The following is a 12,290-nucleotide window of genomic DNA, read 5'->3' as shown; positions in this document are numbered from 1 at the left end:
TAAGCTAATATATTTACTTTATAAAATGCCTTTGAAAAGTTGGTGAAAAATTGTAAAAACTCAAATTTATAATACAGAATTTTAAAAGTGCATTCACAAAAACTATTGCAAATGTTTTATAAACAAATTTATATTATCTTTGATTTAGATTCAGCCTGTTTAAAATCTATTTCAGTATAAGGAATATTAACTAATCCATTATATGGTTTCTTCTAAGGACCAAATTCTGAAAAAGATGGAATGCATCACGCTGTAAATAAGACTAGAGGAATCATCACACTTTATAGGCTTCAGCAAGCTGCCTTTGCTCTAACAAGTAGGCGGGGACCAACGCCTAAAGCACTCAAGGGCTCATCGGCAGACATTCCTCAGGGGAGTGCAGGGATTAGTTTGTGTGAGCATGATGAGGTAAGTACCTAATTACAGATGAAATGTAATACAGTTTAAGCTAGTCAAGTGTGTATTTGTTGCCTGATAAGATAATCACTTGCCCTACCAGCTTGCATTTTTCTTGGCACTTGGATTGTATAAATTGACATATACTGATTAAGTTTCTTGACTTTTATTTCTGCCTTGAAGCGCTACACCATTTGATAGCAGCTCCCACTGATGGCATGATTTAGATTTTACTCCCATTGACATTGAGTGGGCGGAGAACCTAGCCCTTAATGCATTTATCCAGTGAGTCACTAAGCTTACAGATCAGAAAAGTCCTTGGTTCAATTTACAAGTATGCACTAAATTAATTTCAACTGGAAAAGGAGTTGGCCAAGTATAGAGAGGAGAAAATAGCCCTGCTTCTTTTGTGCTTTCATTTAAAATGTTGGCTGAATTTTATAGAATGAATAAAAAGATTAAATTAATTTGTGGCTATTTTATCTCTGTATTGAGGGAGCAACTTTTAATTGTTTTGCAGGCCCAGAAACCAAACTTGATTCAGAGAAGAGGAGCTGAATATGCACTTACTACTATAGGAAGACACTTTGGTGCTGAAATGGCCACAGCTCTGCCTTATCTATGGGATTCCATGATTGGGCTGCTGAGAAGTCACATAGATGTGCAGAACTTCAGTGTGTACTTCATCCTGTATACTTTACATTGTAATACAAATCTGTTTTATATGAGAAATTGACTTATTTGCTTTTTTACAGATGGAAATGTGGTGCTTGAAAAAGGAGATGTTGCTGCTCAGGAGTTAGTAAACTCGTTGCAGGTACTAGAAATTACAGCAGCAGCAATGGGCTCTGATATCCATGCGCAGGTTTGTTAAAGGTTTCTTATGCTGAAAGATAATGCAAAGTTTTTTTAATGCATTTACAAATAACTTGTGTCATTCTATCCTCAATATATTTGAGCTTGTATTTTTTATAATTTTGTTACATTTTAATTTCTGGCACACAAATTATTTATGAAATTAATATACACAGCATTTCTCTTTTCAAGCAAAGAGATGAGTTGTTTGTAGAATTGCTTGATTTAAGTATTTAATTTTGAAATTGATTTCCTATTGCCTAGATATGATTTTGGTATGGCAATACCTTTGTACTTTTAAAATCAATGCTTTTAAATTCTGAATTTGAATTGTAGCAGACCAGGCTGAGCCTTTTTTTTTCCCTTTTCAGCTATTGCAGCATCTTCCACATCTGTGCACTTGTTTGCGACATCCATATACTGCAGTGAGGCACATGGCTGCTAGATGTGTGGGTGTTATGAGCAAAATAGCTACAATGGAAACTATGAGCATTTTTCTGGAGAAAGTTCTTCCTTGGCTAGGAGCAATTGATGATAACACAAGGCAAGAAGGAGCAATTGAAGCATTAGCCTGTATCCTTAACAATAAGAATCTTATGTTATAGCAATACGAACAGCTTCTTCCTTAATTGTTTGGCTGTGTTTTCTGCCTATTTAGCCTGTATTCCATTATCTGTCCGTCCTGTTGATGCTTAAATGTTCTGTGCTGGGAAGAACAAGCTGCAAATGATGTGCTGCAGTATCCAGATCAATCAGTACCCTCCGCTCCCTCGCTCACTACTGAGTGAATAACTTCAAGGATCTGAAACCTCCCCTATTGAGAGGCCACATCCCAATCGCCCGTCTGTCGTGGGGCTCAGAAACTCGGTGAACGACTTCAAATTGACATTGTGTCCCCAGTGGGGATGACTTGCCAGGTCTTCATTTGTTAGGACCAGCTGTAAACCCTGAAAATGTGATGTCCTGCTGGCAGAGTGAGAGGAATTCTGGCATGGGGGGATAATGCAGCAGGGAGGCCAACTAAAGACATTCAAATTTTTGGTAATGGAATTCCAGACCTTTCATGACAGGAACCCAGTTACATCATAGGGAGAGGTGGGGACTTTCTCAGTGGACAATCTGCTAGCATAAATGCTGTTTTGGGACACCCACTGGATTCTCTGCCCCGCTCTGGCTTTCCTGAAAATTCACCCCAGTGCAATTATTCAGCATCTGTAAACCTGTGGTGAGTAAAAAGATACTGGCAACAATTCTCCTGAATCATCGCAAGTGTCTACGCTAGCGGGAAAACTGTGTAGTGTTTCCCACTGGTGTTAGCAGCAGCTATGTGGTACGTTTCTTCCACCTAATCAATGCAAATTTATGCATCGCGAAACACCCCTGCCAGCCCAGCTGTTCAGAGATTCGGATTTCCTTTTTAAGGGGCCCCCTAATCTCCATGCTGATGGGCAGGGTCTCCCTGCCCTACTGACCAGGGAAGTGCCACCAACCCTCATCAGAGGGGTAGCCTCCCTCAAGACCCCCAGTGCATATAATGGCATGATAATGAATGACAGGTCGGATGATTGGACAGAATATAAAGAACAGCATAATGAGGTGAAGGAAATTGGGACTGAGAGGAATGCTAGCTAGAAATGTAGAAATGGATTTAAGTAAGAAAGATCCTGAACAGTCTTGACAGTGTGGACGTGGCATTGTTTTAAAATTAGGGGTTACCCTTTTTGGACAGATGAGAATTTTTTGAGGGCTGTGCAAGGTTTTTCTTTTAATTAGTGGAGTTGGCTTTTCAAAAAAAAAACCTGATGCTTTAGGCAATTGAAAAGAAAATCTTCCTTAACACAGATTTACAGGTATAATGGAGCAACTTGATGTAGATATCATCCCGTACATAGTCCTGCTAGTGGTGCCTGTACTGGGCAGGATGAGTGACCAAACAGATAGTGTCCGTTTTATGGCTACTCAGTGCTTTGCAACATTGATTAGGTTAATGCCACTCGAGGTAAGTTTTGAAAAGTTGTATATTTGGCAGCTGTCAATACAAATTGCATGCCAAAAAGAATTAAACAAATCCCTTGGTCTGGTGTGGTTGAGCTGCTGTGTAAATTTCATTAGTTAAGACTTTTTAAGATGTCCATTTGTAATTAATTCAAACAAATTTCCTTTAAATTCAAAGAAATTTTTTGAGTTGTAGTATATTGTACAATGATATGCCTAAAGGTTAAGTTATGCATGTGTGACATTTTACAAGTGGGCAAAACAGAATTCTGAAATTATACAATAGCTTTAAGTATAAATCCATGGTCAGAATTTTCCCAACAAATGAGTATCATTTTGGGTGAGAAAACTGTGTAGTTTGAGCTGACGTGTCCAGCAACAATCAGATTGCAATTTTCCCAGTCATGTTTTGGGAGAGGGATGATTTTAGGAGTGTGGCCTAAATATGCTGGCATGCCCAGTTACAAAGCACTTAAGCAGTGAGCAGTAATTTAACTTTTTTCAATATTAATAACCCCCAGGATGTTGATTAGTGGGGGATTCAGAAATAGTAATTCCATTAAACGCCATTGGCCATTGACTGGCACTTAAGTGGCTGGTGACATTCGTGCCACACATCAGCCCAAACATGAATGTTGTCTAGGTCTAGCTGTGTATGTACATGGACTGCTGCAGTATCTGAGGAGTCACGAATGGTGCTAAAGATTGTGCAGTCGTCAATTAGTGAACATCCCTACTTCTGACCTGAGGCTGGAGGGGCCATTGATGAAGCAGCTGAAGATGGTTGGGCCTGGAGACTACCCTGAGGAACTTCTGCAGTGATAACCTGGGATTGAGATTGACTTCCAACAACTGCAAACATCTTTGCTAGATATGACTTGAACCAGTGGAGAAATTTCCTGATTCCACATTGATTTGCTAAGGGCTTCTTGATGCCAAATGCTCCCTTGCTGTCAATCTTACCAAACCCCTCCAGTTCAGCTGTTGATATTTGTAGTAAGGCTGAACTGGGATCAGGAGTGGAGTGGCCCTGGCGGAAGCCAAACTGAAGTAATTGATTATTGTTGAGAGAGTGCCACTTAATCAGCTGAGGGTGGCTGATGGATGGTAATCAGCAGGAGGTTTCCTTGCCAGTGTCTAACCTGATACCATGGGGTTCTGAGTTGTGTTGAGAACTCTCAGGCAATTCCTTTGAGTGCTGCCACCTCTGGTCTTTCCCCTCAGTAGGATAAGACATACTGTGAAATGATGATGTTTGGGCTGTAGTCATACTCATAGAACCACACCTTCCAGACAATGTCAGTTTGTTGTTGACTGACTCTGCTCAGAATTTAAATTTTCAAATATGAATGACTACAATTTGAATAAAGAATTTGCTTTTCAAACTCTTATCTTTTAATTTGATGTTTTGCAATAAGCATCATTCTTTACAAAGAACAACACAGCACAAGAAACAGGCCCAACGAGCCCACACCGCCATCTTAACAAAGCATTTTCCTACACCTACCTTGACCCATGTGTATGCGTATGGTACTCCCATTGGAAACCAGATTCAGGGGAGAATAATTTAGGGACAATTTGTTACACCAATCAGCCTAAGAGCACATCTTTGGGGTGTGGGAGGAAACCGGAGCACCCGGAGGAAACCCACGCAACCACAGGGAGAATGCGCAAACTCCCACAGACACTGGCCCAAATCCATGTATCTGCACAGCTAGCAGTGATAGTCACTGAGCTGTTGTGGTGCCCATCTGCTGGTCCAGTTTTAAGCACACACATGACGTGAAGTACTAGGCCACTCTCGAAACATCCAAGAGCAGTCCACGCATGACCCACCGTGTGCATGCCCCTCGTTAGACAGTAAGGTGGACCGACACACCTGCAGAGTAACGTATACTGAAGTAACACATAAAAACATACTTAGTGATCAGAATTGCTTTTGAAGGAGAAGGTAGAATGAATTGATGATCAAACATCTTGCATATAGAACATGATATTTTGCAGGATGGGGCAAATTTTAAATCATACAGTATGCAAGTTTCTCAACCTTGCCCAATACTGGCATCAAGTTCTCCAGTTTCAGTCATAGTATAATGAGATGCAGGGTAAAATTACATTTGCGTTGTACCAGCAAATATAGGTTAGCTGAAACCCCAGTCTTGTATTACATAATGTAACCAGTATGAATGTTCCCATGACACAGGTACAGCAGAAAACAAGCCTCTCATCCCAATCAGTCCAAGATGGTGTTTGTGCCTTGTTTGCACCTCTATCCACCTTTCCTCATCTAACTCTGGCAGTGGCCCTCCATTCCCTTCTCCCTGGTGTACTTGTATAAATTCATTTAAAGCACCTAACTGTTTACCTTGACTACTCACTGTGATAGTGAGTTCTATGTTCTTACCACTCTCTGGATAAAGGAGTTTTTTTTCTCAATTTCCTTCTTGAGTTCTTGGGAACTCGGAGGCTGTATTGATGGCCTCTAATTTTGTTTGTCCCCATAAGTGGATGCACACCCTCAACATTTTTCATGATTTTGGAGACCACTACTGCTCCCACCTCTACCTTCACTTTTTATAGATAGAAGAGACTCGGCCTGATTCAGTCCTTTTCTTGATGTGTATAATTTCAGTTATGATATTATCCTTGTAAATCATATTTTTTGTAATGTTTCTGGTGCCCCTATCATTTTTATAACTGGGTGACCAGAGCTGCACACAGCACTCCCAAGTGTGATCAAATCAAGGTTAGATACAAGTTCAGCTTAACTACTCTGGATCTCCCATTTTCATGAAAATACTTACTTTACATTTGTTGCAATGTTTGACTTTTGACCTGGGCTTAGGAAGAAGAATGAAAATGTTAAAAGCAACAAGGTGTTGCAAACAGCAATGAGATAATGATATAGTTAGGTTGACTGAAGGATAAGTACTAGCCAGGGCACCAAAAAGAACCTCCCCAGTAAAACTGAAGATTAGCCCTACAGCATGTCCTATTTGCCCCTGGAATGGGACTTGAACCCAAGATGTTTTGACTCTGAAGCAAAATGATACCAGTGGACCATTATTGCAGCCTACAGGAAACTCCTACGTTGAGTTGATTGAGTTTTGATCCCAGAGATGGATGTCAGTGTTTAACACGTCACTCAATTTACACACTTTGTTTCAAATGTTCAGATAATCAAAGATTAAATTCATGGTTCCCCAAATGTACCATACATTATTAAGGTACAAAATAGAAATGCATCTGTATCATTTGTATATTTTTATTGTACATGTTAATCTTTCCCATGGTGTTTTATAAGTATGCATTGACCATCCCCTGTAAAACTCTGAAGAAATTAGATCATTGTAATTTCAGTTCCATTATGGGATGCAAAATACTAACTCTAAGCTACATTCAATTTTGTAGGCTGGCATTCCAGATCCTCCACATATGTCAGAAGAATTGATTAAGCAGAAAGCAAGAGAGCGCCACTTTTTGGAACAGTTATTGGATGGAACAAAGTTGGAAAATTACAAAATTCCTGTTTCAATCAAAGCTGAACTTAGAAAATATCAGCAGGTGGGCGATCTCGATAATCAAGTGATTATTCTTGTTGGGGATGCTTAAGGTCATATCTGTATTTCCAGAAGTAATGAAATTCCACAAACTTCAGTTTTTAAGTCTTGAACTTGTGTTATCTGATGCCATTAATTTTGTTAGTATCATAAATTAGAAGTTATGAGCCAGAATATTTATTTGAATTTTATATAACTGTTTTGTCTTTGAAGGATGGTGTAAACTGGTTGGCATTTCTGAACAAATACAAGCTCCATGGTATACTATGTGATGATATGGGACTGGGAAAAACTTTGCAATCTATATGCATTCTTGCAGGAGACCACTACCTCAGGTAATATTATGGAAATCATTCACTGTGTCTTTGGTAAATTCCTGCTGTTCAGTTAATGAAAAAGTAGCCGTTTCATGACCAACCTCTCTTTCCACAGGGCTCAGGAAAACACACAAACTCAGGCAGAACGTTGTTCACCTCTACCTTCTTTAGTAGTATGTCCTCCAACACTAACAGGCCATTGGATAGATGAAGTAGGAAAATTCTGTTCTAAAGAAATATTGCATCCATTGCACTATACAGGGCCTCCTACTGAAAGGGCTAGGTAAGTTTTATTCCCTCAGCTATAGTAATTGTTAATCAATATAATGTTTTTGGAGTAACAAATTTGTTCTTAACACACATCTAACCACAATTTTGCAAATATTCAATTATGTGTTCCAAATTAAATGTGAGCAAAGCAAAACTTTGAGTTAGCTTTCATGCTTAGTTGAGCACAAACTTGTGTAAAGCAATGGCAAGAGCTATTTTCTGACACATTCCCTGGAATTCCACCACCCCCGCCTGTCACGGAATCAGAGCAGGCGAGAGACAGACAATGGAAATGTCTGTTGACCTCGGGTGGGATTTTCCGATCTCGGGTTGAGTGAAGCTGTAGAATCCCACCCGCTTTATCTTCCTCTTATCCACCACAATCTATGTTGAGTAGGTTTTGGTGGTTCCCTTACTCTATTTTTTTCACCTTCTGATTAGCATGTGCATTTTTTAAAAATGTTGAATTATTCAGCATTGCAAGTGACAATTCTATTTAATTCACCTTCATAGATTGAATTGCCAAGGCAGGCTTATGGAATCAACTCAACGTAGATGAGGATTTGTGACTTTTGTGGATTATTGAATACAATGACTGGATTCCATGTTTACCTGCTCTAAATGAACCAACATTGCATTGCATTTCAAAAAGTGCATTAGAAAACATGTGTTAATGCGATTTGCATTGTTTCTTGGGTTTCAGGTTACAGCACCTTGTGAAAAAACACAATCTTGTTGTGGCATCATATGATGTTGTTCGAAATGACATTGACTTTTTCAAGTAGGTATATACTTGCCATTACACTCAACAGCAAATGTTCTGTTTTACCTTTTAAGTCGTGTGTATGGCATATTTAGCTATTCAAACTTGGATTTGTTTTGGTAGCCTATATTTATGAATCATTAACTTGAAGCATTGATTTTCCTTTGTTATCAGAAATATCAAATGGAGCTATTGCATTCTTGATGAAGGTCATGTCATCAAAAATGGCAAGACAAAACTGTCAAAGGCAGTTAAACAGTTAACAGCAAGCTACAGATTGATTCTGTCTGGAACACCAATACAGGTACATCTTATAGTTAAAGAATTTACTTCAAGTATTGATTTTAGGGGGAAACCATCAGGTAATGTAGAATGAGAAGGAATTCATTATCAGGTGCACTTGGTGAAAAATGCAATTGATGTACTGGCCAGGCAACATCAAATGGATGCATGTGGGGTTATGACGTGTTAAATTGTGTGGATCAAGGTAATATTTGTACCTATTTGATGTAGCCTGAAAATTGGAGTATTTTAAAAATACTTTCACTTTTTCTGAAATGATTTATTTTGAGATTTTAGAGGGCCTGAAAGCCATTGAGTACCTGCAAAACAAGCGTCGCTCAAGCAAATGTCAGTGAATTGCTTTTGGAAACATCAACTGTTTGAGCAATGCTTTGATCATTATAGGAAGCTATTGAGGCTTACAGATCGCATGTAAATATCATACATCTCTTGCTAAATATATTTCTCACTGCATTAAGAGCTCTTGTTTCATTTCTTATAGGGAAAGGATAGGCAGGAATGTGCTAGTTCTAGCTTGATGGCTACAATCCAAAAGTAGTCATCCTCTCAAGAGGAGGTGGTTATTACCAGGCTGGGTATTACATATTTTCTCAGTCATGCAGAAACTGTTTGTAAGATGAAGTCATTTTAAATATTTTGCAGGTCTCTTTCAAATAGATAAAGTTAAGTGAATAATCTGCTAAACACAAGAAATAGTAACAGAAATAGACCATTATGATCCATTTAAATTTGCTCAGCCATTCAGTACAATCATACTGATCTTGGGCTTTAACTTAATTTTGCCTCCCACTCCCCAAATCTCTTAATTACCTTAAAGACCAAAATCTGTCTATCCCAGTCTTAAATGTATTCCATAATGGAGCATCCGTAACCCATGGGTGTAGAGAATTCATTATTCACAGTCCTCATTGCAGTCCTAAATAATCAGCCCCTTATCTTGAGAATGTGCCCCGTGTTTTAGACTTGGTTCAAACATGGACAACGAGCTGAATTCCAGAGGTGAGAGTGACTGCCCTAGATATTAAGGCAGCATTTGACAGAGTAGGGCATCAGGAGCCCAGGCAAAATTGGAGTTAATAGGAGTTGGGAAAATGCTCTGGTTGGAGTAATACAATACCTAGCACAAAGGAAGATGGTTGATGAGTACTCCCCTCAGTCCCAGGACATGTTTTGGGGGCTCCTCAGGGCAGTGTCCCAGGCCCAACCATCTTAGACAGTTTACTGAATTACTTTCCTTCCTAAGGACAGAAGTAGGAATGTTTGTTGATATTGTGAAATGTTCAACACCATTAGTAATTCAAGATACCAAAGAGGTCCTTAACCATATGCAGCAAGACCTGGACCATATCCAGGCTTGGCAAGTGGCAAGTCACGTTTGTAACCATCTCCAACAAGACAGAATCTAATCGTCTCTTCTTAACATTCAGTGAGGTATTACCATTGCTGAATCCCCCACTCTCAACAGCTTGAGGGTTACCATTGACCGGAAACTGAACAGAGCTAGTCATATATACACACTGCCTACAACACCAGGTCAGAATCCTGTGGTGAGAAGCTCATTTCTTTCTCTCCAAGACACAGGTCAAGGGTGTGTTGGAATGCTCTCTACTTGCCTGGATGAGTGAAGCTCTAACGACACTCGAAGCTAGACACCATCTAGGACATAGCAACCTGCTAGATTGGCACCTGTTCAAAAGTTACACCACCACCACCACCCCTCCACCCCTGATGCATGATAGCAGCAGTGTGTACCAGCTACAAGATGCACTGTAGGAACTCATCAAGGCTACATAGACAGCACTTGTGTATATCTCTTTTGCAAACTCTCAGTCACTATCATCAAGAAGGACAAGGGCAGTAGATGCATGGGAATGACATCACTCTGTAATTCCCCTCCAAACCATGCACAATCCTGACTTGGAAATATATTGCCACTCACTCCTTTGCTGTCACCTAGATCAAAGTTCTGGAACTCCCTCCCGATGAGGTCTCTGGATATACCTACACCACATGGACTGCCCTAGTTCAAGAAAACAGCTCATCTCCACGTTCTCAAAGGCAATTCAAGATGGACAATAAATATTGGCTCAACCAGCAATGCCCACATTCCATGAATTAATTTTAAAATACTCCCTGACAAACAGAAACAATTTCTCAGCATCTTGCCTATCAAATCCCTTCAGAATTTTATAGATTTTGATGCTTCTCATTCTTTCAAACTCGAGAAAATATAAGCTCAATTTACTAGACCTCCTTGCTATAGGGCGACCCCCTCATCCCAGGGACCAATTTAGTGAAACTTAGTTGTGCCCACTCCTTTCTTAAATGTGGGTGACAAATCTCTGCACTATTCTAGATGTGGTCTCACCAAAACAGTGTACATTTGTAAAATGACTTTATTTTTGTACTGCAATCCTCTTGCAGTAAAGGCCAACATGCCATTTGCCTTCCTAATTGCTTGCTGCACCTGTGTGTTAGTGCAGACAAGTCTCTTTGAACATCAACACTGAGTTTCACACTTTTTAAATATTCTGCTTTTCTATTAAATATCAAAATGAATAACTTCACACTTCTTTCCATTATGCATAATCTGCTATCTTATTTCTCACTCACCTAACCTATATATATATATATCTTTCCACATCTTGTCTCTCCACATCTATCCCCCTCCCCCAACACCCCCACCAGCTTAACTTCCCACATACCTTGGTACAATCAGCAAACTTTGATACATGACTTTATTTGTTCTTCTAAGTCACTAAAAAGATTTTAAATGGCCAAGGCCCCAGAACTGATTCTTACAGCAGTCCACTTTCACAGCCTGCCAACAAAAGCCCCATTTTCTGCTTTCTGCCTGATAACCAGTCTTCTATCCATTCTAAAATATTGTCAGCAATTTCATGAGCCCTTATCTTGCCTATTATCCTTTTGTATGGCTCTTTGTCGGAAGCCTTTTGGAAATCCAGATGTACCACATCAACCAGATCCCCTCTATCTATTCTATTAGTTACATCCACATAATTCTAATTGATTTGTCAAACAGGATTTCCCTTTAGTAAAATCTTGATGACTTGTAATCGTGCTTTTCTGAGTACCTTGTTAAAACTTTCTAAATTATAGATTCCAGCATTTTTTTTCAACAACTGATGTTAGACTAACTGGTTTGCAATCCACTTTTTCCTCCTCCCTGAAAAGCAGTGTAACATTTACCAACTTCCAATCTAATAGGACTGTTGCTGAATCTAAAGAATTCAAGGAAATCATAGCCAATGCATCCACCACTACTCTTCGGGGGTGTAGGCCATTAGGTTCTGGGGATTTTTTGAATTTTAGTTCCTTAAATTTCTCCAATGCCTTTCCTCTGCCAATGTTAATTTCTTTCATTCGTTCACTCTTTTTAGCCCCTAGGTTACCATCTATTTTTAGTATGAAACTTGTGTCTTCTACTGTGGAAATGAGCACAAAGTATTTGTTCAATTGCTCTACCATTTCCTCATTCTACGTGATGTTGATTATTTCGCCTGTTAGAGTAATCACTGGAAGTTCAAAGTTTCTCCCTGCTATATTTTAGACCAATCCAAAGAACTTGAATTCTTGTTGGGATAAAGTATCTATTTCATTTCAGGGAGAAGATGATGGCATCATGGTAACGTCACTGAACTAGTATTCCAGAGTCAAAAACAGAAATTCTGGAAAAACCCAGCAGGTCTGACATCATCTGTGGAGAGAAAAGCTGCCAGACCTGCTGAGTTTCTCCAGTATTTTTCTGTTTTTGTTTCTGATTCCAGCAGTATTTTGCTTCTGTGTAGTATTCTAGAGACGCAGGCTAAT

At 39.4% G+C, this 12,290-nt stretch overlaps 1 protein-coding gene across 2 annotated transcripts in view; it reads left to right on the top strand.

The window, feature by feature from the left end:
* btaf1 (BTAF1 RNA polymerase II, B-TFIID transcription factor-associated) overlaps positions 1-12,290 on the top strand; it is a 91,777-nt gene that overhangs the window by 62,085 nt on the left and 17,402 nt on the right. For both annotated transcript variants that reach the window (XM_080205578.1, XM_080205577.1), the window contains exons 21-30: positions 218-408; positions 917-1,070; positions 1,152-1,261; positions 1,623-1,824; positions 3,102-3,250; positions 6,658-6,810; positions 7,020-7,141; positions 7,239-7,406; positions 8,097-8,174; positions 8,331-8,460. In XM_080205578.1, coding sequence (XP_080061704.1) covers positions 218-408; positions 917-1,070; positions 1,152-1,261; positions 1,623-1,824; positions 3,102-3,250; positions 6,658-6,810; positions 7,020-7,141; positions 7,239-7,406; positions 8,097-8,174; positions 8,331-8,460 — 1,457 coding nt within the window. The remainder of the gene's footprint in view (positions 1-217; positions 409-916; positions 1,071-1,151; positions 1,262-1,622; positions 1,825-3,101; positions 3,251-6,657; positions 6,811-7,019; positions 7,142-7,238; positions 7,407-8,096; positions 8,175-8,330; positions 8,461-12,290) is intronic.

The sequence above is a fragment of the Carcharhinus amblyrhynchos genome, chromosome 17 (genome assembly GCF_965287045.1).
Source record: "Carcharhinus amblyrhynchos chromosome 17, sCarAmb.v2.hapA, whole genome shotgun sequence".
Taxonomy (NCBI): Eukaryota; Metazoa; Chordata; class Chondrichthyes; order Carcharhiniformes; family Carcharhinidae; genus Carcharhinus; species Carcharhinus amblyrhynchos.
This window is presented reverse-complemented; position numbering and strand designations above follow the sequence as displayed.